Source organism: Macaca mulatta, chromosome 7 (assembly GCF_049350105.2).
Source record: "Macaca mulatta isolate MMU2019108-1 chromosome 7, T2T-MMU8v2.0, whole genome shotgun sequence".
NCBI lineage: Eukaryota > Metazoa > Chordata > Mammalia > Primates > Cercopithecidae > Macaca > Macaca mulatta.
In genome coordinates this window covers 19,546,318-19,574,171 of record NC_133412.1, presented here as the reverse complement: position 1 = coordinate 19,574,171, position 27,854 = coordinate 19,546,318, and the positions used below count along the sequence as shown (strand labels likewise).

General features: G+C 43.6%; 1 protein-coding gene across 4 annotated transcripts in view; it reads left to right on the top strand.

The window, feature by feature from the left end:
* Positions 1-27,854, top strand: part of VPS39 (VPS39 subunit of HOPS complex) — a 47,009-nt gene that overhangs the window by 15,275 nt on the left and 3,880 nt on the right. For all 4 annotated transcript variants that reach the window (XM_028850337.2, XM_077938098.1, XM_077938097.1 and 1 more), the window contains 19 exon segments: positions 540-582; positions 1,437-1,531; positions 2,791-2,889; positions 3,285-3,377; positions 5,897-6,080; positions 11,998-12,118; positions 12,230-12,350; positions 16,280-16,409; positions 20,286-20,428; positions 22,610-22,753; positions 23,227-23,368; positions 23,491-23,577; positions 23,908-23,981; positions 24,322-24,420; positions 25,025-25,142; positions 25,647-25,775; positions 26,398-26,500; positions 26,726-26,771; positions 27,647-27,796. In XM_028850337.2, the coding sequence (XP_028706170.1) occupies positions 540-582; positions 1,437-1,531; positions 2,791-2,889; positions 3,285-3,377; positions 5,897-6,080; positions 11,998-12,118; positions 12,230-12,350; positions 16,280-16,409; positions 20,286-20,428; positions 22,610-22,753; positions 23,227-23,368; positions 23,491-23,577; positions 23,908-23,981; positions 24,322-24,420; positions 25,025-25,142; positions 25,647-25,775; positions 26,398-26,500; positions 26,726-26,771; positions 27,647-27,796 (2,121 nt within the window).

The following is a 27,854-nucleotide window of genomic DNA, read 5'->3' as shown; positions in this document are numbered from 1 at the left end:
ATGGAGTCTCGCTCTGTCACCCAGGCTGGAGTGCAGTGGCGCGATCTTGGCTCACTGCAAGCTCTGCCTCCTGGGTTCACGCCATTCTCCTGCCTCAGCCTCCCGAGTAGCTGGGACTACAGGCGCCCGCCAGCACACCCAGCTAATTTTTTTTATTTTTAGTAGAGACGGGGTTTCACTGTGTTAGCCAGGATGGTCTTGATCTCTTGACCTCGTGATCCACCCGCCTCGGCCTCCCAAAGTGCTGGGATTACAGGCGTGAGCCACCGCGCCCGGCCGGTAATGTTATTTATTAACTCCGAATCCTCTTCTCTTTGACCTTCCATTTATCCAGGGGTCTCTGCCCATATATCATGTGCCTGAGATCCTCTCTCACAAGCAGAAATGATAATCACAGAAATTATAATGCCCAGAAAAATAAGTGAGAGCCCTGTAACTGGATAGGCTCCGTGGTCCCTTTTTAGTACTGTTATTGAATGAACATTTGCTAAACCTTGTCAGAAATGTTTAATTGAGCCTCATGATTTGCTGTTTTCCAGATCCATGTGGTTTCCCAGTTTAAGATTCTGGTCAGCTTGTTAGGTAAGAAAAGGAGTTGCATTTGTATCCTGTGTTTAAAAAGAAAAGAGATGACTAATTAACCCTTTCATGGTTAATTTGATAGTGGTTCCTTAACAACGAACAGGTGTGTTCCAAACCTGGTATAACAGGGTACATGGGTAATAAAGGCAGCAGCATCCTCCATAAACTCGAACTCTGCTCTCCAAGGAGTCTCACTTTATTCATTCATTCATTCATTGATCAAATATTTATTGAGCCTATTCTATGCAAAGTCTGGACTAGACATTGGAGATTCCAAGTTCAGTGAGACATCGTTGCTATCTTTGAGATTTACGTTCTGATTACAAAGACTAAATGACAGGAAGTAATCACGATACAATGTGGTAAGTTACAGTGGCATGATCTCAGCTCACAGCAGCCTCTGCCTCCTGGGTTCAAGCAATTCTCCTGCTTCAGCCTCCCGAGTAGCTGGGATTGCAGGCACCCACCACCATGCCCAGCTAATTTTTGTATTTTTAGTAGAGACAGGGTTTCACCATGTTACCCAGACTGGTCGCAAACTCCTGACCTCAAGTGATCTGCCTGTCTCGGCCTCCCAAAGTGCTGGGATGACAGGTATGAGCCACCGTGCCTGGCCAAGCTCAAATGTTTAAGGAAGAAAATATCCAAGTTTAGAAGACCAGGTGACCTCTTAAATGTTTTGTGCTGGTTATAGGTGAGAATGAATCATCTTAGTGAAACTGAAGGTACATCTTCAGCCAACATCTGCCATTTGCTTCTTCTAAATGTTAACACAGTTACTTTTTTTGCCTCGATAGTGGCTATACTAGAGAATTATTATCATTGATTCTGATGTTATACCTCCTCCCAAACAGAAAATAACATTTATGTCCATGACCTATTGACATTTCAACAAATCACTACGGTTTCAAAGGCAAAGGGAGCATCACTGTTTACGTGTGACCTCCAGGTAAGTTTACCCGAGATGAAATTTAGCTTTATGCTTTAATCAATACAGTCTTTCCTACATCATTCCTACCATTAGATGGGAAGAATGACATTGATGATCCATTGTCTCCCAACGGAGACTCCAAAGATAATTTTAATTTTTTTTCCTGAGATAGAATCTTGTTCTGTTGCCCAGGCTAGAGTGTAGTGGCATGATCTCGGCTCACTGCAACCCCTACCTCTTGGGCTCAAGTGATTCTCTTGCCTCAGCCTCCTCTGTAGCTGGGACTACAGGCATGCACCACCATGTCCAGCTATTTTTTGTATTTTTTAAATTAGAGATGGGGTTTCACCATGTTGGCCAGGCTGGTCTCGAACTCCTGACCTCAGGTGATCCGCCTGCCTTGGCCTCCCAAAGTGCTGGGATTACAGGTGTGAGCCACCGCGTCCGGCCCAAAGAGAATACTTAATTGTGTCAGAGAAATTTCTCTATTGGTGCGTAACGTGAAGTTGAAGCGTTTGCATTCCCTGTGTGTAGGTTAATGAGAATCTAGTGCTATTGGCAAGAGACAACTAACCACGGACAAAAAGCTTGTCCTGGACAAGCCATTATTGGGAAAGCAAGACTGTAACAATATCATGAAGATAATTATAAGACATTAAATGGACTCTTGTTTTAAACAGATCACTGAGGTCTTTGTCATTAGGGACTTTTCATTGTTCGGAAAAGACATCTCTCTTTATTTTTGCCAATTTATCATTTTTGCATTCTTCAGAATCTGCCTCACCCGTCTACTCAACTTACCATTTTTTAGCATTTATGTTCTACAATGACACTGCATCATTTTATGCCTAGGAATATTCTTTTCCTTGCTCTTTAAAGGCTTAAAAGTGGGCTTGATGTCACTAGCACATGGTCACGCCTGACCCAGCATGCGTTGATGGCCAGGAGCAAGAAACATTTAAGAGAAAAAAAGGGGGGAGGAGTTATATAGGGGAAGGACTGCCCCAGGATTTTCTCCTCTGAATTGTGAATGTCCATGTGATTTGCTGGTGCTGTGGTCTTTGGCTGGCAGCCCTTCCGGAGGAAGTGTTCCTCAGTCACTTGTTTCTTAGTGCATCTTAGAGAATGGTGTTCTGCTCAGCTTTCCTGGCAGGATGACTGTGTTACAGGGAATTTTCAGACTAGTAGCCATTTCAAGGTAGACAGTCTCTAATTTAGTCATCACTCAGTTAGGGAGAGTCATTGTATTCTCATTTGCTCTGTGTGTCTCCTCCCAGCACACAGAGACCGGTGAGGAGGTGTTGCGGATGTGTGTGGCAGTGAAAAAGAAGCTGCAGCTCTATTTCTGGAAGGACAGGGAATTTCATGAATTGCAGGTGAGTCCTCTGTTCCTTGGCCCATGGGTTGAGTAGGAACTGCTGCAGTAGCTCAGTTCTAATGAAGTTCAGGATTCCAGTCTTGTCGTTCTACACAGATGAATACTCTGGTATGAAGTGCATGAGAGCTTGTTGATGCTTACTTGTAATATGATTCTACAGTGTTTCTACAGATCGGTTTATTTCAGAGTGGGTTTTCACCGTTTCCAAATGTACTTTGTCCAGTTCGTGGACTTATATTTTTGTTAAGGGTAGTTTCCCGGCCTTGTGCCCGTAGAATTGTGCCTGGTGAGGGCGAGGGTTGTTTTGCAGAATGGAGGTTGCAGAATAACAGGAAAATCATGATTTTTTAAAAAAATATTTATTTCATTCAGATCCTTGCTCTCTTTTTTCAGGGGGACTTTAGTGTACCAGATGTGCCCAAGTCCATGGCGTGGTGTGAAAATTCTATCTGTGTGGGTTTCAAGAGAGACTACTACCTAATACGGGTAAAACCTTATTATTTTGCAAATATCATTAGTTTGTCTTGGGAAAGATGATTATGTGCTCTGAACTCCAGGTCAAGAGACCACTTTAAGTAGAGCTTTTGGCATAACAGGATTTGTTATTTGTATGTGTAGTTATCATTCATGCTCAGCACTTTTCATAAATAAGATGTCTTATTCAGGACTATTGGGACAAATGATGAAGGCTGTTTACCTCTGTCCGGTGGATCATCATGGACTGCTGTCCTAAGGCTTCGGTGCTCAGGAATTATAAACTAATTTTAGCATAAACTTAAGTATTTTTAAGGCTTTGAGTTTCATCTCCTGCCCTCCTATCTTTTTGTATATTTGTACTAAAAGTGATTTTCAAATTTCAAAAGCCACAAGTGTTTATTACAGAAAATATAGATAAGGAGATAAAGGAAGTACAAATCAACCTTAGTCCCCCCACTCAGAAATAGTCACTGCCAACTTTTTGGTATATGAGCTTCCATCCTATTTGTAAAAATACCATGTTATACAATTGTTTTATAACCTGTGTTTTCTCTTAACATAAGTTGTAAATATCCATGATGTTGTTTTTCTCCAATATGCATACTATATGTAGAAAAGATTGATACACTGTTCGTTTCATTGAATAACCTAAATCTCTTAGCTTCACACCCCTCTCGTAATTCAGACATGGCAATTCTAGAAACTTTTCTCTCTGTCTTCCACTGGGTGAGCTCTTCATTGTTTTTTGTTTGTTTGTTTGTTTGTTTGTTTGTTTGTTTTAGACAGGGTTTCCCTGTGTCACCAGGCTAGAGTGCAGTGGCAGGATCTTGGCTCACTGCAACCTCTGCCTCCTGGGCTCAAGCAATCCTCCCACCTCAGCCTCCCAGGTAGCTGGAATCACACACGCCTACCACCGTGCCCAGCTAATTTTTGTATTTTTTGTAGAGATGGGGTCGCAATATGTTGCATAGGCTGGTCTTAAACTCCTGGGCTCAAGCAGCCCTCCTGCCTCAGCCTCCCAAAGTGCTGGGATTACAGTCACCATGCCCGGCCCCATTGTTACTTTGTTAATATATTTGTGCCATCTTTGTATCATTTGAATATCCTAATTTTATCAGCATCAGAGTTGCAGACTCCAGGAGGAGTCACTGCTGTGCAGCTGACTAAATAGCAATTAGGTCTATAGATGGTGAGAGAGCTCACAAGGAGTAAGGGAACTCAGCAAAAGCTGGAGTTAAGGCTCTCAGTTCTCTGACTACCTTGGATGCTGACATCACCTGCAGGGTGGGAAATCTTGCCTTAGGACCAGGTTATTCAGAAATTACTTATTTACATACAGTAAAATGTATTCTTTTTGGTGTACAGTTCTGTGTTTTGACAAATGCTTAGATTTATGTGACTAATGCCACACTCAAGATTCACAACACTACCATCACCCCCCAACATTCCCTCATATTGCCCCTTTGAAGTCACCTCCTTCTGTTCTCAGACCTGTGGTAACCACTCATCTGCTCTTCATCTCCTATAGCTTTGCCTTTTCCAGAACGTCATATAAATTGAATCACACAGTATGTCACCTTTTGAGTCTGGCTTCTTTCCCTTAGCAGAATGCATTGGAGATTCATCCATGTCGTTGTGCGTGTTAATAGTTTATTCTTTTTCATAGCTGAGTAGTAGTCCATGGCATGGATGTTTGTTTATCCATTCATCAGTTGATGGACAAAGTTGTTTTCCACTGGCGCGGTGGCTCACGTCTGTAATCCCAGCACTTTGGGAGGCCAAGACGGGCGGATCACGAGGTCAGGAGATCGAGACCATTCTGGCTAACATGGTGGAACCCCATCTCTACTAAAAATACAAAAAAAAAAAATAGCCTGGTGTGGTGGTGGGCGCCTATAGTTCCAGCTACTTGGGAGGCTGAGGCAGGAGAATTGCTTGAACCCAGGAGGCGGAGGTTGCAGTGAGCCGAGGTTGCGCCACTGCACTCCAGCCTGGGTGTCAGAGCAAGACTCTGCCTCAATTTAAAAAAAAAAAAAAGTTGTTTTCAGTTTTTAGCAATTTTGAATAAAGCTGCTAAGACATTTGCATACAAGTGTTTGTGTAAACATACATTTTCATTCCTGGGCAAATGCCTGGAAATGGGATTGCTGGGGCATATGATAAGTGTATCTTTAAGGGGCATATGGTAAGTGTATCTTAAACTTTATAAGAAACCAACAAACAAAAAGGCTGCCCCATTTTGCATTCCCACCAGCAGTGAATGCGAGTTCTAGTTGCTCTGCATTCTCGCCAGCACCTGGCATTGTCAGTTGCCAGGCTAGATGCTTTTCTTTGCATTAGAGAACAAAAGAACGGGTTTTACATTGTGATAACAGAGCTTATTACAATGAACTCCGTAACATTTTCTTATGTCAAACAAGGAACATTATTGGCTTCTCTAGGTTTCGGGTTCTATCTGGATTTTTCCAGCCTGTATTCCTGCCTCTGGCTGGGGAATGCTAGGTGACTCACTCTGTTTCTTCCTATAGGTGGATGGAAAGGGGTCCATCAAAGAGCTCTTTCCAACAGGAAAACAGCTGGAGCCCTTAGTTGCACCTCTGGCAGATGGAAAAGTGGCTGTGGGCCAGGATGATCTCACCGTGGTACTCAATGAGGAAGGGATCTGCACACAGAAGTGTGCCCTGAACTGGACGGACATACCCGTGGCCATGGGTGAGACCAGCAGTAGCTGCTGTTTCCCACTTTGGGTTGGGGTTGTGTGCCATTCCTGCAAGAACGGAGTCCCATTCATAGCTTTGGCAGACTGCTTCACATTGTGTCATTCACTTTCCGTTCCCCTTCTTATAAGTAGATGACATTTTAGGGTCATTAAAAATGGGATAGTCTAGTTCTTGCAGGAAGCTGAGGGGGAAAACATATAAACAGAAATGTTTATTTTAGGAAGTGATTATCTACTGCTATTTTTTTACTTCTTAGTTTTTTTTTTCTTCCTCCTTTTTTTAAGAGTTTTGATTGTGACCTCTGGCAAATAGACTACATTTGGAAATGAGTGGAAATTCGTTGTATGTTCCTATAGTATGAGTAATTCCATATTGAAGGGTTTTTAATGTCGTAATTCCATGTTGAAGGGTTTTTCTATTGTTGCTATTTTGTTGTTGTTGTTGCTTAGAGGCACAGACAACATTTAGGTGATTTAGGTGTCAGTCTCTATTCTACGCATTAGGTGCTTCTGTTCTTATGCTTGCTTCAGGTTCCCAGCTCTCCACAGTGGAATTGCTTGGAAGCATATAACCACTCTTGCCTCATTTTATTTTCAGTCAGAAGAGTGAGTATTACTAAAATAGTTGCTGCTGTGAAGTGGGACATGCTGACGTGCTTTCTGTCTTTAAAGACCCCTGTCTCTGGAGACAAGAGTTACAGTCTTGGATAAAGAGATAAAACAAGGCACTGCTTAAGGTGTTAAATTGGATGAGTTAAAATTCGGTAGTTCAGGGAAAGGGAAGTTTGTTGTTTAATTAGTCAGGAAGAAGTTTCATTACATAGGTAAGATTGGACTACGTCAGGCAGGGAGTTTGGAACCTGGCTTGAAGAAAAATTTCCATTCAATCTAGGCAGAAAGCAGTTTGATAAATGAGTGGAAGTCCAAAGACGTGCCGATTTGGGAGAGGGCATTACAGAGCCTGACTTAACACAGGTGGTCTGAGTTACAGAGCAGTGAAATAGGGCTGGTTGTTAGATGTCCGTGAGAAGGTCTGGGAGGCCAGTAGATTCCTAAATGGCAGAATGTCTTGATAAAAGCATCATGTTCTGGCTGGGCGTGGTGGCTCACACCTGTAATCCCAGCACTTTGGGAGGGTGAGGCAGGCAGATCGCCTGAGCTCAGGAGTTCACGACCAGCCTGAGTAACATGTTGAAACCCTGTCTCTACTAAAATGTGAAAAAAAAAAAAAAAGCTAGCCGGGCATGGTGGTGTGTGCCTGTGGTGCCATCTACTTGGGAGGCTGAGGCAGGAGAATTGCTTGAAGGGAGGCGGAAGTTGTGGTGAGCCGAGATTGCGCCACTGCACTCCAGCCTGGGCAACAGAGCGACACTCCATCTCAAAAAAAAGCATCATGTTCTAGGGTGATTATTCTGGTTGTGGTTAGACATGAGTAGACCAGAAGGAAGAGAAATCAAAAGGTCAGTATTTTAGAAGGTCCAGGATTATGGATAGTGACAAGTTTGAGGGGCTTACGGGGCTCTATGAGAGGCTTCCTGATGTTCTAGGGGACCTTGTTTTCCCTTCAGAAGAGGAACGTTGGTAGATGAGTTTAAGAGGCATGTAATATAATGGTCAAGTGTGTTTCTGATTTTCCAGTGTGAGAGTTCCTGTTTTCCAACCTTCGTTAGTGCCTGGGGCCTTCATCGGTGCTTCTCAAAACCATGTCTGTGTCTTACTGCTGAAGTACATTTTGAGGCACTTGCCCTGTAAGGTCTCCTTTGACCCCCCGACAGGATTCGTCACTTCTCCTTGGTGCTTCCGTAACCCTTTCCGATATCTCTGTGATGGCAACTTGTCACACGTGAGCAGTCTGTCTCCTCTGTTCCTGTAGGAGCTCTGTGAGGTCTGAATGCATGTCTTGATCCACTTTGAGTCATTACTGCATAGTACAGTGCCTGAAACATCAGAGCAACTTAGAAAATGCTTGCTGAATAATTGCAGCATTATGCTTGTCAGTCATTATTTATATGCCTGCTGTACACCAGCCAGTCTCCCAAGTTTTGGAGATAAAGAGATCCAGACCATCTCTATTGTCAACAAAAGATATGACAACCAAAGGGGTTTCTGTTATAGATTACCTTTTTAATTAAATGAGAACGTATTCAAGTGGGCCAGATTTTAAAAGGAGAAAGAAATTTTACGTATGTTTTACAAGTTAGCACTAAAGAGAATTGTACTAACTTTTCAAAATGAGGCCAGCATAAAAAGAAAAGAAAAAATTCAATATAAAACAATACGCTTTTAATTTTATTTTTCTGGTAGGATGAAAAATATCAGCCTAATAATAGCAGTAGCATTCAAAATGATAGAACTACAACTTAGTTCTCAGGTTACTCATTTCTGAGTTCCCTCCTAGCTTTGAAATTTTATTGTACTGTTCATTGATAGTATAAATTGCAAATATAATAGGAAAAACTTTTTATCAGAAAATGGATAATTAAACCAGTGCAGCAGCTCATGCCTGTAATCCCAGCACAATGGGAGGCTGAGGCAGGAGGACTACTTGAGCCCGGGAGTTTGAGACCAGCCTGGACAACATAGTGAGACCCTGTCCCTACAAAAAATAAATTTAAGAAATTAGCTGGGCATTGTGCTGCACACATGTAGTCCCAGGACTTTGGTGGCTGAGGTGGGAGGATTGCTTGAGCCTGGGAGATGGAGGCGGCAGTAAGCCGTGATCACACCACTCACTGCATTCCAGCCGGGCCTGCAGAGGGAAACTCTGTCTCAAAAAAAAAAAAAAAAAAAGGATAATTAGGAATATAAATTCATAGCAGATTAGACACACTAAGAAATTATTTTTATGAATATATTCTTTGAAGTTAAACTTCTATGTGGTAATTATGCATGTAGTGGTTTGCTTTTTACTAATTTTTTTACTTTTAAAAACATTTTTATTTTTAAATGTAAAAAACACATAACATACAATTTACCACCTGAGCCATTTTTAAGTGTATGGTTAAGTGGTATTAAGTATGTTAACATTGTTGTACAATAGATCTTCAGAACTTTTTTATGTTTCAAAACTGAAACTCTATACCCATTAACAACTCCTCAGTTCTCCCTCCAACCCCTGAAGCCGCCATTCTCCTTTCTGCTTCTATGAATTTGACATCTTCTAGTTACCTCATATAAGGGGAATCATACAGTATTTGTCTTTCTGTGACTGCCTTATTTAATTTATCATAATGTCTTCAAGGTTATGCTTTCCTTTTTCAGGCTGAACCTTAAAAGGGTAATATGTATTCCACTTAAAATTTAGGTAATAAAATAATTACTTAAAAAGGTACTATTCCACTGTATGTATACACCACATTTTTTTTATCTGTCTATCTGTTCATGGATGGTTGGGTTACTTTCACCATTTGGCTACTGTGAATAATGCTGCTACGAACATGTGTGTGCAAATATCTCCTTGAAATCCTGATTTTCAATTGTTTTGAATATATACCCAGAAATGGGATTCCTGGACCATATGGTGATTCTATTTTTAATTTTTTGAGGAACGACCATACTGTTTTCCATAGCAGCTGCACCATTTTACAGTCCCACCAATAGTGCACAAGGGTTCCAGTTTTTCCATATTCTCGTCAACACTTGTTATTTTCTTTCTTTTCTTTTTTTTTTTTTTTTTAATAGTAGCCATCCTAAAGGCTGATAAGGTGGTATCTCACTGTGGTTTTTTACTAATTCTTGAGATAGTACAGAATATAGTCATAGAAAATACTTCTATTATCTCTAAGTTAGAGAAATTATGTTTCATATAGTATACAAACAATACATTTATTTTACAGTTCATTGTAAGGTAAAGCAGATCCTTATTCAATCTTGTTCTGAGATTTGTGTTTTTAAAGATATGCTTTGTGTTGCTTATTTTCTAAATTCCCTCCATTTATGTTAAATCTCCTTCACCATACAACTTCTCAAATATTGGAAGACTTGATTTGCAATGATTTTATGGTTTTGTCAGCTCTGCTTTTTGCATACTGACTTCATTAGCACTGTGTGGAATTGTTCTGCTTCATCCAGCATGTTAAGCTTTGGACTGTCACATGCTTGTCAAAAAGTATAGAAAAAATAGTGGATTTATTAAAAGTTATTTTCAAAAGAGAGAGGAAGAGTGAAGAAAAGGAGTATAACCCAATAATTTGTACTGGATCAGAAGGGTAAATTTGATGTTATGGATAGATGAATCAAAGGTGTTTTTTTAGATATAATAGAGGAAAACAATTGTAAGACTTCACAGCAAGTATCAAATAGAAATGCCTACACTGAGAATTCTGTCCAGCCACCTTCTCTGTGTACCATTAAGCCGTTGTCTTAGTTCATTTGTGCAGCTATAAGAGGATACCACAGGCTAGGTAATTTATAAAAAACAGAAATTTGTTTCCTCACAGTTTTGGAGACTTGGAAGTCCTAGATCAGGGTGCCAGCATCTGGTGTCTGGTAAGGGCCTTTTTGATGCTCCTTCACATGGTGGAAGGAGAAGGGTAAGAGGAAGATAAGCTCTGTGTTCTCACATGGCAGAAGAGAGAGAACCCACTCCCACAAGCCCTTTTCATAGCACATTAATCTGTTGATGAGGCTGGAGCCTCACCACCTAAACACCTCCCATTAGGCCCCACCTCCCAACACTTTTGCACTGGGGATTAGGTGTCCAATGCATAAGTTGGGGAGGGAATAAAAACAGTCAAACCATAGCAGCCATCAGGTGGAGCATCACACCTTTTCTCCGTGGAAATCTCTAGCAGAAACAACATTGGCTGGAAATGTGGAACTCTTCCCTTAGAATAATTTTAGGGAGAATAGAATTTGCCTTCCCTGCCCCCCTTCCTTTTTATTTATTTATTTATTATTTTTATTTTATTTATTCATATTTTGAGACGGTCTCACTCTGTCACCCAGGCTGGAGTGCAGTGGCGCAGTCTCGACTCACGGCAAGCTCTGCCTCCCGAGTTCACACCATTCTCCTGCCTCAGCCTCCTGAGTGGCTGGGACTGTAGGTGCCCGCCACCACACCCGGCTAATTTTTTTGTATTTTTAGTAGAGATGGGGTTTCACTGTGTTAGCCAGGATGGTCTCTATCTCCTGACCTCGTGATCCGCCCGCCTTGGCCTCCCAAAGTGCTGGGATTACAGGCATAAGCCACTGCGCCCGGCCTCTTTTCCCCCCTTTCTAAGAGAATGAAGGAAGAGGTTCTGTTACCTGGTTCTCCCACTGATGCATTGTTACGGGCAGCTGCAACTGGCCTTTGTCTGGCCTGGCTTTGTGACTGATGAAAAGGGAGCAAGTGAAACTTTTATACAGTTCTTTGGGGAATAAGGCAGGAGTGGGATCAGGCGACTGTCAGCACAGCTGATGTGTCTTTTTTGTGCAAAAGATTTCTCTTATCATAACTCAAGCAAAGCAATTTTTTTTCTTTTTCTTTTTTTAGAGCCAGGATCTCACTGTGTCACCCGTGCTGGAGTGCAGTGGTGCAGTTGTGGCTCATTGCAGCCTCAAACTCCTGGGCTCAAATGATCTTCGCACCTCAGCCTCCTGAGTAGCTGGGACTACAGGCGCGTGCCACCACACCTGACTAATTAAAAAAAAAATGTTTTTGTCAAGACAGTGTCTCACTAAGTTGCCTAGGTTGGTCTCAAACTCCCGGCCTACACGACTTTCCCACCTCAAACTCTCAAGTTGCTGGGATTACACGCCAGTTCTTTTTTCTTTCTTTCTGAATCACAGTGTAAGATCCTGGCTTGATACTTGACTAGTGGACTTTTTGGAGATCCATTTAAATGTATCTTAGAATGGGCAGCTGAAACACTGCATAAACCCAAAGCCTTAGACCGGAACAGCTGCTTTATATGTTCTCCTTCACAGAGCACCAGCCTCCCTACATCATTGCAGTGTTGCCTCGATACGTGGAGATCCGAACATTTGAACCGAGGCTTCTGGTCCAGAGCATTGAATTGCAAAGGCCCCGTTTCATTACCTCAGGAGGGTAAAGAATTTCTTTTTTTACTGTGGCTATATATTATCCCAAAATTGTAAAGTCACCTGTGTCATCACAAAGCCTGTGATCTTTTGCTAATATTCTTACTCTTGCCTCCAGATCAAACATTATCTATGTGGCCAGCAATCATTTTGTTTGGAGACTCATCCCTGTCCCGATGGCAACCCAAATCCAACAACTTCTCCAGGACAAGCAGTTTGAATTGGCTCTGCAGCTCGCAGTAAGTCTCGTTCGTGACTAGTCTGCCTTCCTTATTGTTCTTGAAAGTAGGTGATTTGGGTGTCAATGTTCATATTTGTTTTGGATTAGTAGACTAAGCACATAGCTGAAAGTCCGGGGCCTTGGATACTAGGTCTGACTCCACCGTAAAGTATCTGTGTAACTCTAAGTGATTTTACTTTTTCACTTTATCTGTCCAATGTAGAATGAATATCAGTTATAGTAATAGTACCTTGTAGAATTGATGTGAGAGGCCAGGAGCGGTGGCTCACGCCTGTAATCCCAGCATTTTGGGAGGCCAAGGCGAGCAGATCACCTGAGATCAGGAGTTCGAGACCTGCTTGGCCAACATGGCAAAACCCCGTCTCCACTAAAAACACAAAAATTAGCTGGGCATGGTGGCAGGCACCTGTAATCCCAGCTACTCAGGAAGCTGAGGCAGGAGAATTGCTTGAACCCAGGAAGTAGAGGTTGCGGTGAGCCGAGGTCATGCCACTGCACTCCAGCCTGGGTGACAGAGCGAGACTTTGTCTCAAAAAACAAAAAAAAATTAATGGGAGAATAAAATAAAGATAATGCAGACATTAAACTCTAGTAACAATCATAAATATGCTGTTATAGTCAAGTTGAATGCAACAACTAGAGGACCCCTCAAAATTCCTTTCCACAGTAGACGCCTATGTTTGGATAAGTAGGCTTTCTTTTGATATTCTGAAACTGCTTCAAGTTGTTGTATTCAGCCAGGCTGCAGTCTTATATTTATGATACTTGCTGTAATGTTTGCAAGGGATCTTGTTCACAGCAAAATAGTGACCACCTCTTGTTCCAAGGTTGATGTCAGAGTCTGTGTCTTGTTATTTTAAACATCCTTAGTGATGATTATTGTCATCTGTAGGGGGTGGATTTGCTTTTAGGAAGCAACCAAAAGACATTCTGAGCCTAACCTAGTTGTTAAACCAGATATCGCTACTTTATGTATTTGGGGGTTTTTTGAGTTGTTTTGTTTTGTTTTGTTTTTGTTTTTTTTGAGACAGGGCCTCACTCTGTCACCCAGGCTGGAGTGCAGTGATACAGTCTTGGCTCACTGCAGCCTCAACCTCCTGGTCTCAAGTGATCAGCCCACCTCAGCCTCCTGTATTGCTGGGACCACAAACATGTACCACCACACCCAGCTAATTTTTTTTATTTTTTGTAGAGATAGGGTCTTACTTTGTTGCCCAGGCTGGCCTTGAACTCCTGAGCTCAAGTGATCCTCCCGTCTCAGCCTCCCAAAGTGCTGGGGTTATAGATGTGAACCACCATGCCCAGCCTCAGATAGTGATACTTTAAAGAAGAGATTTTTATGAAGATGATAGTAATAAAACTGAATTTCTAGGGTATCTTGTAAACAATTTCTGAAAGGAAAGCAATTTTTTAGAATGCAGATACTTTTAGTTATCTATGGTAGCTACTCGTGAAGAATATTTACTTTGGATATATATGTTCTGGATTTAAAATAAAAATCTGATAGTCTAATAGTGTGACATAGTTAATATTCCATAAAGATGATTGCTTTCTTGGAGCACTGAATTTCAGCATCTTACTGTTTTTTTTCTACTCATGCATTGTCCTGTATTATTTTATTTTCATTTTTAAAAATAATACAATTGAATGCCCATGAATGCACCATCCTACCCAAGAACCATAACTTTTATAACTTTTTATAGTCCTTCCCATCCCATCCCTCTGCCTCTCCTCCAGATGTAATCATTATCCTAAATTTTGTATTTATCATGACCTTACTCTTTTACATATACATTTAAAATATATATTTAATATATAAATGTATGTTTACATGTAAAATATGTATTTAATGATTAAACACATATGTTTAATCTTTTACATATATTTAATATATGGAAGTATGTATTTAGTTTTTGAACTTTATAGAAAGGTTACGCAGTAGGAAACTCTTTAGTCTATTTTTCTCAGCAGGAAGGTCTCAGAGTCTTCTCAGTGATCTTCCTAGTTCAGGTTGTTTAATCTCAGGTAAAGAAAATGGAAGTGGGTTCCTATTTTTCCTTCTCTTTTCTAGGCTCATAGTTATTTTGTGTTCTGCCCTTTTTATGACAAAAAAGGTTTGATTGACATCATCGTAGTCCAGGAAAAACCTATCTTTTATTTTAATAGATAAGCAAACATAATAGAACTTTCAGAGGGAAATTACAAACTAAACTTTGGCATTGATAAGTCCTGGAGCCAAGTGTCAGAAAGGGACAGTTCACTGTGGGCTAGAAAAGGCATCCTATGGCTAGACACTTGAGTTGACCCTTTAAGAATATGTTAGATTAGGATCAAGAGCAGGAAATGGAGCATTCCATTCCAGATGGAGAGGAAGTTAAAGAAGTGAAAAGTGTGGCCTATGTCTATCACATTTGGAGCCTGTCCTGACTGGAGAAGAAGGTGTGGCATAAGTGTTCGGGACTCAGCTAGATAGGGAGGCTGGCACCAGGTTTTGGAAGTCTTTGAAGCACCAAGCAGGAGAGCTGAGAGCAGGGACAGCCACATGATGATGGCTTGGACTAGTGTGGCGGTAATAGGAAAAGAAAGGAAGGGGGGAAATTGAGAGACATTTTGAAAGGAAAAACTAAATTTGATAAAGATTGGCTAAAGAGGTATAAGGAGAAAATAGGTTATGAGGAAGAAGCAAAGTTTATAGCAGCTGCATTTGTTTAGCTTTTACTGAGACTAGGACCTTTCCCAACTGTGCCAGCTATGCCAGATGGCTTTCTTTTTTTTTTTTCCCCCAAGACAGAGTTCAGAGTCTTCCTCTGTCGCCAGGCTGGAGTGCAGTGGTGCAATCTTGGCTCACTGCAACCTCCACCTCCTGAGTTCAAGCAGTTCTCCTGCCTTGGCCTCCTGAGTAGCTGGGATTACAGGCATGTGCCACCACGCCCAGCTAATTTTTGTGTTTTTAGTAGAGATGGGTTTCACCATGTTAGCTAGGCTGGGTCTCGAACTCCTGACCTGAGGTGATCCACTCACCTTGGTCTCCCAAAGTGCTGGGATTACAGGCGTGAGCCACTGTGCCTGACCCAACCCATCCTTTATGTCTCAGATTAGGTTCCTCTTGGAATCCATGCTGGACCTCTGACTCAGACTGGATTGGGGACCCCTCCCACATGCTTGTCATCACTCTTACCCTATTTTGTTTTGATTTTGTGTTTTTAAACTAAACTAGGTTTTATTCAGATTTGACCAGTTTTTCTATTAGTGTCCTTTTTTTTCTCTTCCAGGATCAAATCCAGAAATCAGATTGCATTTAGTTGTCATGTGTCCTTAGTGTCCTCTGGTCTGTGACATTTTATCTTTCCTTGTTTTTCATGACCATGACAATTTTCAGGATTACCAGTTAGGCATCTCGTAGAAACCCTGTTGTGTTTTAATTGCGTACTTAGCAGTCTTACGGTTAGATTGTAAGGGCAGGCTGCAAGGCGGATACCATGTGGCTGTCTCGTACACTTTGTTTTATTTTTTATTTATTTATTTATTTATTTTGAGATGGAGTCTCACTCGGTCACCCAGGCTGGAGTGCAGTGGCATGATCTTGACTCACCGCAGCCTCTACCTCCTGGGTTCAGGTGATTCTCCTGCCTCAGCCTCCCAAGTAGCTGGGACTACAGGCACTTGCCACCATGCCCGGCTACTTTTTTGTATTTTTAGTAGAGACGGGGTTTTACATGTTAGCCAGAATGGCCTCGATCTCTTGACCTCATGATCTGCCCGCCTCGGCCTCCCAAAGTGCTGGGATTACAGGCGTGAGCCACTGCGCCCGGCCTTGTCTTGTATGCTTTGGCGTCTGTAGCTCCTAGCATCTTCTCTAACATCAAGAACATACTGAACAGTATTTGTTGAGTGAGTGAGCTCTTACCTATTCTACTCCGTTATTAGGAAATGAAAGATGATTCCGACAGTGAAAAGCAACAACAGATTCATCACATCAAGAACTTGTATGCTTTCAACCTCTTCTGCCAGAAGCGTTTTGATGAGTCCATGCAGGTCTTTGCTAAACTTGGCACAGGTAACAAGTGGTGAGGCCTTCATATAAGGAACTGGTGGAGGAGGGGAGCCTGAAAAGTATGGGAAGAAATGATAATAGACTTCTGAGAATGGAGAAAGTTTAGGCTCATCTAAATTGATCCTCATACCTAGCAAGATCCTGTGGGGTGGCCGTAGTGGTTACCTGTCTATACTCCTAATCCTGTGAATCTGGTCTTCTCAATAAATGTGGACTCCCGGTTTTCCAGTATGATATGCCCTTGCCATTAAAGAAAGGCAGCAGCAGGTCATTCAGTTCAACAGATGGGTATTTGATCAGCTAGTGTTTATTGAATGCTGTTCTAGACCAAATTCCTTGAATTAAACTGCAAATCATTTTTGAGAGCCAACACAGGGCAGTGCCATGAAGCCCTTCCTTTTCTTAGTGTCCTGAAACCTCTCGACGTGAGTGTAGTGGCGAGGAGCAGGTGCCCTGGGGTCTGCCTCAGATCCGGCAGAGTACTGGACCTCTCTGTGTTTCTGCTTTCTCCTCTGCAAAAAAGAGATAATCATACTACTGCTTACCTTAGAGTGTTGCTGTAAGGATTATATGAAGTGCTTTGAACAGTGTGTGGCACTTAACAAGTGCTCTGTAAGTGTTTGATGTTATTAGTATTGAATATCATTACTGTATATTCAAAACTGTATATTCCAGTTTTGCTTAATTTGGATCAATCTATATATATACTTGGTTTGACTCTGTATCATACTAGTTAGTATCTCCTCTTCTCCTCTTCATTGCTTTGCCTTTTTTCTACTATTCCTCAACCTTGGCCAGTAATGAACTGTGGTAACTCCCTGTATCAGTCAAGATTCTTGGTTGTGAGCAATGGAGACCAACTCTGGATCGTTTAAGTAGAATCTGGATAAATTAAGCAGAGTTTATTGGAACGTTAGGGAAATGACAGTTGGAAGAACCCATAAAATTGATGGGAGATTAGGTGGGGAATAGATGGAAATGAAGGGAGCTCTGGAGCCCCTCCCAGCTGGAAACAGGAAGCCACAGAATGATCAGTTTGCAGCCAGGACAGGCTGGGCCATCCTGCACTAGCATAGCCACCTCCTTAGCCGTTGCCACTGCCACTTCCCCTGTTGTTGCATCCCTGATAAAAATTGCCCCCTACGATGTATTAGCTATCTAATGCTATGTCACAAATCTCCCCAAAACTGTATGGCTTAAAGTAACCGTAGTCATCCATCTCTGTTAGTACTTGTTGGTCAGGAATTTGAGAAGGGGTCAGCTGCGCTGTCCTTGCTTCGCGTCTTTCAGGCAGTTGTAGTTTTATGTCAACTGGGCTACCATCATTTGAAATCTGGACCGGGCTAGAAGATCCGCTTCCAAGCTGGCTCACTCATATGGCTGACAAGGTGGTGCTAGCTGGAGCTGGGGGCCTCAGTTCTTATCCAAGTGGGTCTCTCTTCAGAGCTGCTTGAGTGTCCTCATGCGTAACAGCTGGCTGTTTCTGGAAGGAGTGTCTAAGGGACCTAGGCAGAAGCCTCAGTGGTCTTTTGTGACTCTCACTCCTGCTATATTCTGTTGGTTTATAAGGGTCCTGCCATGTTCAAGGCAAGGAAGTTCAGACATCGCCTCTTGATGGAGGAGGGTCATGTTACCTATGAGGAGCACATAGGATGGGATGTATGATATATGTTGGTGTGTACCACACTGCTTGTATCCTTGCATCATTTTCTCCAGATCAGGGGATCTGATTAGCCAGGATTAGGTCATGGTCTGACCCCCAGACTCTACCAGGGGTGGAGAAAGAGGTTTGGCTCCCCTCTGCTTCTGAAGGCAAAGGTAGGTCCCTAGAGCTATCCTCCCACCAAGACTCCACATAGCCTGGAAGAGAGAACTTGCCCTTATCTGAAGTACCTAGAGTAGGCAGATTCATGGAGACCACAAGTAAAATAGAGGTTCCCAGGGGCTGGAATGGAGGGACAATAGGGAGTAATTGTTTATTATTGGGCAGTTTCAATTTGAGATGATGGAAGAGTCCTGGAGATGGATGGTACTGATGGTTGCACAACAGTGTGAATGTATTTAATGCCGCTGAATTGTAGGCTTACAAATAGTTAAAAGGATAAATATTGCAGCGTGTGTATTTTACCACATATAGACACACAGATTGTTGGATGAGTTGAAGTAGCAGAAGACAGGGGTCTACTACTGGACATGGATATGGGCATATCCCTGTGACCCAGAGGTCAGCAAGTTGCTGCTGCTTTCACTGCCTAAGGCCTGCAGTGACCTCCGTTCCCACAGAGCTGGCGACTGGGTGTGGGCTGCTGTATCCAGGCAGGTGCCTCTACAGAGTGGCAGAGCTGTAACCAGACACTGGCAGTGCTGTGTCTGGCGGCACACACACATGAGCTGGAAGAAGGAGGCTTCCGTCTCACTTTCATTTCCACATCTCATAGCCTGTGTCTGGTGGAACCAGATTTTCACTTAGAACCCTGACTGCTAGGGAGTTTGAGAAAAGTCGTTTTCAGTTTTATAGCCCCTGTGGACTAGAAAGGAGTAGAAATGGATGGGAAGTGCCAGTTGACCAATAAACAATAGCATTCCACAGTATTATAAATTATAATAAATGTAAATTATAGTAAGTTATATAACCAGTTAACCAGCCCCCAGTGGCAGTGAGGGGATATGTTGGCTACTTACAGCATTTTCCTGTTACAATCTGGGAGTGGCCAGGTACAGTGGCTCATGCCTATAATCCCAGCTTTTTGGGAGACCAAAGAGAGAGGATTGCTTGAGCCCAGGAGTTCAAGACCAGCGTAGGCAACATCGTGGACATCATCTTTACAAAAAATTTAAAAGTAATTAGTTGGCAGGGTAGTAATGCCTGTAGTCTCAGCTACTTGGGAGGGTGAGGCAGGAGGATCACTTGAGCCAAGAGGTCAAGACTACAAGAAGCCAAGATTGTGCCACTGTGCTCCAGCCTGGGAGACAGAGCAAAACCCTGTCTAAAAAAAAAAAAATCTGTGAGCATCTGTGAGAACATAAATTCTAAGGCAGAAGGAAAATGTTACCTCTTTAATATTGTTAATGTGTACCATTTTGATTCTTAAAGTAGCAGAACATTTTCCCACTTATTTATACTCTCTTATCAGTTGGTCTTGTCTTTTGGTCATTTATCAAATGAAGTCTTACATTTTATTACCAATTTATGTGAATTTGTTTATCTAATCAACATATTACCCTCTTTTTAAAATTTTTTTTGAGACAGGGTCTCCACTCTTGCCCATGCTGGAGTATAGTGGCATGATCCACAGCTCACTGCAGCCTCGACCTCCTGGGCTCAAGCGATCCTCCCACCTCAGCCTCCCAAGTAGCTGGATACAGGCACGTGCCACCATGCCCAGCAAATTTAAAATTTTTTTGTAGACATGGGGTCTCACTATGCTGCCCAGTCTTGTAATCAACAAATTAGTCTCTTGCCATGTGTATTACAAATATATTCCCTAGCCTGTTGTTTGCTTTTTTTTTAGTAATGTTTCTTTTTTTGACACAAATTTTTTATTGTTAAGTTTCTTGATCTCTTCTACTTCAACATCAGCATTTTTCCTTAAAAACTTTTTATTCTCTACTTTCAGATGCTTGATAAATATTCAATTCTAATTCTGTGTGTGTATTTGAATATAGTCATGCCATCTTTGTGATGTTTTAGTGAATTTTAACATATGTATAAAGAATGCTCAAATCATAAGTCTACAGCTCATTGAATGTTTATGAACTGAGAGTCTGTTTTTAAAAAATCAGTCTGGAACTTATTTTGCTACAGTAATAGTCTTGTTTTATTTTATCCCTAAATTGTTGGGCTCCTTTCCAGAGGAATCATGTTTACCTTCCATATAGATCCCACCCACGTGATGGGCCTGTACCCGGACCTGCTGCCCACAGACTACAGGAAGCAGTTGCAGTATCCCAACCCACTGCCTGTGCTCTCTGGGGCTGAATTGGAGAAGGCTCACTTAGCTCTGATTGACTACCTGACACAGGTAGGTGTAATACAGAGTGCGTGAAAGAGTTTGCCTGGGAGTTTCAGTACTTGTTTCTCTATGGCAAGGAATTTAAGGCCTTCTCTAATGCTAAGGCATTCTATAAATTAATGCTCTAGGAAGTCTGCCTGGGGTAAAGTTTCTTTCTGCTACTTCTTCTAACTTAACAGTACCATTGAAGTGGGGTTTTCTGCCAAATCTTGATAATAGTAAACACACCCAATTCCTAGTAAATTCACACTAAGCTGTTATAGAAACTAAAAAAGGTAAATTTTAGTTGATAGACACATACAAGTTTTTTTTAAAACAAACTTTTTGTAACATACATAGTTTTGGGGAAAATGCCCCCTGTATGTGGAACCACTTGGAAAACACACAAAAAAGTACAAAACAGAAACACAAATTACCTATAACTCTACCACCAGAATATAAGAAACTAACATTTTAGTGTTGCCCTTCTAGACATTTATGTCTGTGAATTAGCTTTTGTTTATTTACTTCTTGGTTTATTTATTGCAAATGGATATCAAATTATAGATTGTTTTATAGCTTACTTTTAAAAAATGTAGCCATATACTGAGAAAGTACTTCCTTGTCAATAAATATCCTTCTATAACATGTTTTTAAGGGAGGTATTTAGATTTAAAATTTTTTATGATTTACTATTATAGACATGTATATTTTAAGTCAGCACTAAAACCAGCATCTCCATTAGTCCCTTAATCCTAGATTTCTGTCACAGAAGGCTATTGTTTATTTCCTGTGTACCCATTCAGAATCAGAGACCTTATTGATATTTTTTCCTCTTAAGTGTTCTGCAGACCTTTGTAGGGGTCTCCAGAACGCTCCGGGGTAGGCACTGAGTATTGCCGTTGGCTGGGGCGGTGGCTCCTGCCCGTAATCCCAGCACTTTGGAAGGCCGAGACAGGAAGATCACCTGAGCTCAGGAGTTTGAAACCAGCCTGGCCAACATGGTGAAACCCTTCTCTACTAAAAATACAAAAATTAGCTGGGTGTGGTGGCCCACGCCTGTAATCCCAGCTACTCAGGAGGCTGAGGCAGGAGAATTGCGTGAACCCAGGAGGCAGAGCTGGCAGTGAGCTGAGATTGCACCACTGCACTCCAGCCTGAGCGACAGAGCGAGACTCTGTCTCAAAAAAAAAAAAAAAAAAAAGAAGTATTGCTGGAAAAATTGTCATGCTGCTTTCCACTCCCTGCCTCTGGGTCAGTGAGTTCCCGCAGGTCTGATCAGGCATGGGTGACCTTGGCCCTTCCTTGACATGGGGCTCCAAGGGTACCCTCCTGGGGCTGGCAGCCTGCAAGGAGCACACAGACTTGCCACTGCCTACACACTGCACACACTGTGCTAAGTAAAAAAGATTCCTGGCCATAGTATCTCCCAAAGCCTGTGGCACTGTGGAAGGCCCTCCACTGCCAGTGTCTTAGCCGTAGGAAGGTGAGCACATGTCCTTCCCTGGCCTTCTCCACTGACACTGGGAATGCATGAAGTAACTGACACTAATATTGTGCCAGAGAGATGGCAGAGCAAGACCATGGGCTCTGCCAGACTCAAGAGAATACCTACTGGATGAAGTTCTAGGATAAGCAGAAACTCATCTCCAGGGATTGAAAGCAGATCAGTGGGTGGGATTGTTTGGGAACAGCACGAGGAACTTTCTGGAGTGATAGAAATGTTATCTTCCTTCACTGAGGTGGTGGTTACATGCATGTACACATCTGTCAAAATGTATCTGATGGTACACTTTAAAAGATTAGATTTTATTGTAAGTTATACCTCAATAAGGTTGATTTTTAAAAAAATAAAAGAACATGGGCTTTGGAGTCAGACCCCACTTTGAATCCTGCCTTACCCCTTACGTAGCAGCTGACATCTGTGCCTTGGGTTCCTCACCTGTAAAATAAGGATAATATTATCGGCACTTGTTTTAGGATTAAGACGGTATATATAAAGTGCTCGGCATGGTGCCTGGTCTGTAGTAAATAGTCAATAAATAATTGTTGTTGCCTCCGTGGCAGTTTGGCAGTACTAAAAATCGAATGCTAATGTGAGATCAGGCCAGTGGGCATGAGCTGATTTGGAGGTATTCAGAATTACTCAGTAGCTCAGGTGACAAAGGAAGACTTAGTCCTGGCCTTAACCCCACATTTTGACCTGTGCAGAAACGAAGTCAATTGGTAAAGAAGCTGAACGACTCTGATCACCAGTCAAGCACCTCCCCACTCATGGAAGGCACTCCCACCATCAAATCCAAGAAGAAGCTGCTACAAATCATCGACACCACCCTGCTCAAGTGCTATCTCCATGTGAGTTACCTGAGCGCTCGGGTGCCGCAATTCCCAGTTACCCTGACAGTCTGGGAAAGTAAAAGGGAATGCTAGACCCCGGGGGACCTGCCACTAGTAAGAGTGAAGTCTTTGATTCTGGAAACCATATAGACTTTCCTGATGCCTGTGAGTCTCTTGGAATTAAGAGGATAAGGCAAGATATCAATGCACAATTGTACAGTGGGTTCATCTTCTCTGGTCAGATTGCAGTTCGTGCTACAAAGTCAGCTGGGACAGTAGTTCCTTCAAGAAGTTCTGTCCCTCTTCTCCCCCACAGAACATTAAAACACATTGTGCGAAGGTCCATAAATGCTCTAAAAGCCTCTACCTGCTGTCCTGAAAGACAGGAAGCTGTCTGCTTCCTCTTGCTTGTGCTACATTCCTGGCCTTTCAGCCTAGAGCAGGCCTGGGCTAGGGAAGCAGTTTCCACTGAACTCCTGCTCTTTCTGCAGACGAACGTGGCCCTGGTGGCCCCCTTGCTACGCCTGGAGAACAATCACTGCCACATTGAGGAGAGCGAGCACGTGCTGAAGAAGGCTCACAAGTACAGTGAGCTTATCATCCTGTATGAGAAGAAGGGGCTCCACGAGAAAGGTGTGGGGGCGGTTCCTTGGATCTGGGAGGGACTCTTGTACATGGCAGCGGAACCTACTGAGATGTGACCAATCTCCCATGGGGAAAAGGCTCATGACCTTGTTCTTGGGCTTGGTGGCCAGCTCTGCAGGTGCTCGTGGACCAGTCCAAGAAAGCCAACTCCCCTCTGAAAGGCCACGAGAGGACAGTGCAGTATCTGCAGCGTCTGGGTAAGTCCACCTTTTGAAAGGGAGGGGAAAGCGCCCCTGTTCAAACGACCTGGTCTCTCTCCGTTTCTGTTTCTACTTGGTTGCTCCCTTCCCTTCCATGCTTGTGTTCACTCAATTTCATTCCTCCAGATGGCATAAAAATCCCTCGGTGGTTGACCTATGACAGCCCCCTGGTATGGAGCCAGCCCAGTAGGACTAACAGCCCCGAGTAGCTCATGCTTGAGCTATCTTTTCAGGAAAATGGATTCTGGGGCAACCTGCCCACCTGCCTTCCCAGTGCCACGGGCAAGATGGGCCTCAACTGCTGACAAGTCCTGCTTTCCCCTCTAGGCACAGAAAACCTGCATTTAATTTTCTCCTACTCTGTGTGGGTGCTGAGAGACTTCCCAGAAGATGGCCTGAAGGTGAGCCACGGGAGTCCCTTGGATTTATCTGGTACTGCACTTGGTCCTGACTGCACTTGGGACAGCAGTGGATGGAGAGGAGGGTGGATTCATGCATCCGTCCTCATTGGTGCTAGAAAGGGTGGACTGGGAAGCGTGAGCCAGCGCTGAAGTTGGTAGAGAGAGCCTTGCACAGGCTTGAGGAGGCCTGTGCCTCGTCTGACACGCTGACTGCCTGCAGATGCCTTCTCGTACCCTTCCCCTCCTAAAGCCTGTTTGATCGCTGTGCTCACATGCATGTGTGTTTGGTGGAACTGCAGTCAGATGGTTCTGCTGCTGGAACTCGGGTTCATTCTGACAGATATTTACTGAAGATCTCCCAGAAGTGGAGTCTCTGCCACGTGATCGAGTCCTCGGCTTCTTAGTAGAGAATTTTAAGGGTCTGGCTGTTCCTTATCTGGTAAGGTATTTTTTGGTCTGCACTAAAAAGCTTTAAACCCAGGATCCAGGACTGCATGGTTCTGTTATCCAGCTGTTCAGATTTGGGATTTATGTCACTTGCGGATTGGAAGGATGAGGGTTGTTTCAGCTTCCTCTGAAGAAAAAGATCCCGGTAGACCAAGCTGGAAATGCTACCTAGCAAATCTAGGTAAAGTACAGAGGGATGAAAGAATGATGTTTTAGAAAAAAAAATTCCAAAGCCACATTTGTACAGCCAAACTCAAAAGTGACCACAGGACAATCAAATAGGCTTCAGTACCAGGAGGCAGATACTTAACCATAATTACACGGGTCGATGTGAGAGTTTGGAGGATTATGGGACCAAATTTGTAAAAAGGAGTTTAGAAATTGAGAAGACGGCTCCTCACGTTACTGGGTCGCATCGTGAAAGTTCTGGTGAAGCTTCCCAGTGGCTTTAGATGAGCTGTCTCTTGGTCGTCTCTGCAGCCTGATTAGGGGATAATCTGGATGGGACCTCTTGGGCCTTAAAAATGTGCGGGAGGCTGGGAGACCAAGTCACAGCCTGGAGAATACTAGGGACAAAGACGTCCATCTTGCCTCAGGAACACATCATCCACGTTTGGGAGGAGACAGGAGCTCGGTTCCACAACTGCCTGATCCAGCTGTACTGTGAAAAGGTGCAAGGTCTGATGAAGGAGTACCTCCTGTCCTTCCCCGCAGGTACCAGTTCTCTTAGGAAGTCGGTTGGCCCCAGGCCTTAGAGGAGAGCACAGACCCAGGTGCCACCTGTGGTGGGGGTACGCAGGCCACCCTGTTCCCTGCCCAGGTGGGCAGAAGTTCTGAAGAGGAGCCAGGGGAGCTGAGTGACACGGGCCTGGCACATGAGACTCAGGAGCCCTTGTCTGGGTCCTGGCATGTCTGAGTGTCTCAGATTCATCGCTGGGGGAGGGTGGAAGGAACAGACCTGTCTGCCAGATGGCAGCTATACTGATAAACAGGTTTGCCCACAGAGTATTTCTCTACTCAGCTTATTTGTTTTTAACTTTAAGCTGATGTTTTGGGGCCACATAGAGACTGTGAACTAAAAGAAGCGAGCATGGAAGCCACCCTCGAGGCCTTTCTGGTCATGTGGTGACATCCTTGAACCCCATTCCCTTCATTTTTCTTGACCCCACATTGCCATCTGGCAGCATACTTTCATGTTGAGCTTGGTTTCCCTTAAAGGCAAAACCCCAGTCCCAGCTGGAGAGGAAGAGGGCGAACTGGGAGAATACCGGCAAAAGCTCCTCATGTTCTTGGAGATTTCCAGCTACTATGATCCGGGCCGGCTCATCTGTGATTTTCCCTTTGATGGTGAGTGTCTGGCTTACGGCCAGAAGCCACTTCAGCTGAAGGTCGTGCAAAGACTAGTCCACCCCTTTCATTGTTCCCCAACTCTCCACAGAAGTTGGGCCTGGAAAAACCAGGCGTTTCAGGCCAGTGCTCCTGTTTGTCCCCTCTGAAGACTCACTTTTGTATGGTAACTGAGAAAAGTCTCCTTCCTGGGTGTGAACCACATGCTAATTGATAGCCAGGTTGCAACCTGTTTTTTGCTTCAGAACATGTTCTTGGCCAAGTTCATTGCTCAGCAGTTTTTGTAATCTGGCATGATTTGTCTTTATGAGAGCTGAGAGCAAGCACTTGCCCATCTTACCTGAACCTTGTAGGTGGTTGTTAAGTACTTGGCTGCTGAATGAATATTCTTACCCAGTTTATATGTGATCTCAAAAAAGATGGGATAAAGTACTTCCCAAAATAGCTCCCTCCTCCTCTTTTGAACTTCAGTCATTTTCTCCTTGAAGAAAAACCCAAGCAGTAAGAATCCTATCTTCTTCCCTTTTATATTGCCGTGTGTCCACTCCTCTGGACAGCTTGGTCCTCACCTTGTGCTTGCAAGATTGGTGGCAGTGGTTCCTCATATTCCTTTTCCCCCTAGGCCTCTTAGAAGAACGAGCTCTCCTGTTGGGGCGCATGGGGAAACACGAACAAGCTCTTTTCATTTATGTCCACATCTTGAAGGATACAAGGATGGCTGAGGAGTAAGTTTGCCCCGCCATCCTACCTCCTAAGCAGTCTACAGGCCCCGCAGAGAGAGAGAGCTAAGAAGTCCCTCTTCCCATACTCTGCTGCGGGAGCAAGAATCGCCTCCATCCCGGTCCCCAGTTTTGGCTATGGTTAGGCTGCTCCAACAGGCTGCACCCACAGCCTCTCATTTAAATGTGCCCCCCTCACACCACCTGCTCTCACCGCTCTCTCCCTTACAGGTACTGCCACAAACACTATGACCAAAACAAAGATGGCAACAAAGATGTGAGTAGTGGCCCTGACCCAGGGAGCACGTGTGCATACCTCGCCCCGTTGGTTTGACCAGAGGTGGCAATAATATGAGTGGCAGAATGAGACGGGGCATGGGTCAGGGCTCTGATTGATCTTGCATGTGTGTACTGAGGGAGAGCATGGGACCATTTGTCCTGGTGTGCTTGGGGTAGTTCCGGTGTACATCTTTGTCATCCCTGTGATTATTAATAGCACTCCTGTCTCTTTACTCTCAGGAGTCTTGATTTGTGTCATAAATTATGAGGTCCGCCTGTCGAGCGGGAACCTGTCATGGTTCTGATGTACTACATCTCGAATACACGTTGACTTGTCAATATCTGGAGACATTTTTGATTGTTGTGACTGAGGACAGGGGTGCTGCTAGAATCCAGGGGGTAGAGGCCAGAGATGCTGCTAAACAACGCACAGGACAGCCGCCAAACCAAGAATCATCTGGCCCCGAATGTGCACTGAGGTTGCGAGACCCTGTGGTACTGGCACCAGTAGGAAATGCAGCGTCTCACTTGCTATCCCCACCTGCAAAAGTGTGGACAGGGTATCAGCTTTTAAAGCCAAAGGAAATGAGGAATCTTTTTGAATTATTTTACAGTGGTAGCATTTTGTAAATGGTATAATGGTAAACAAATACAAGGCATTTTTTTTTTCTCTCAGGGAAAAAGCAATCCTTAGTTAACATCTTCCGTTGCCTGTTTGACCTTACCAATTTAAAAGGTGAAAATGACGAGTTTTACATGCTCAGGGATAGCTGTTACTGTAGGCGAGCCCCTCGCATCTTTAGGCGCGCTCCGTGCTGGGGGTTCTGGGCAGGTTGCTGCCAGCCTGACGTGGCTCCTTTCTCTCTGAGACAGGTGTATCTGTCCCTGCTTCGGATGTACCTGTCGCCCCCCAGCATTCACTGCCTGGGGCCAATCAAGCTGGAACTGCTGGAGCCAAAAGCCAACCTCCAGGCTGCCCTGCAGGTCCTGGAGCTGCACCACAGCAAACTGGACACCACCAAGGTCAGGAGTTGTTCCCAGGGAGATGGAGGGTGTTTGCAGGGAGCATCGAGTGAGAAGA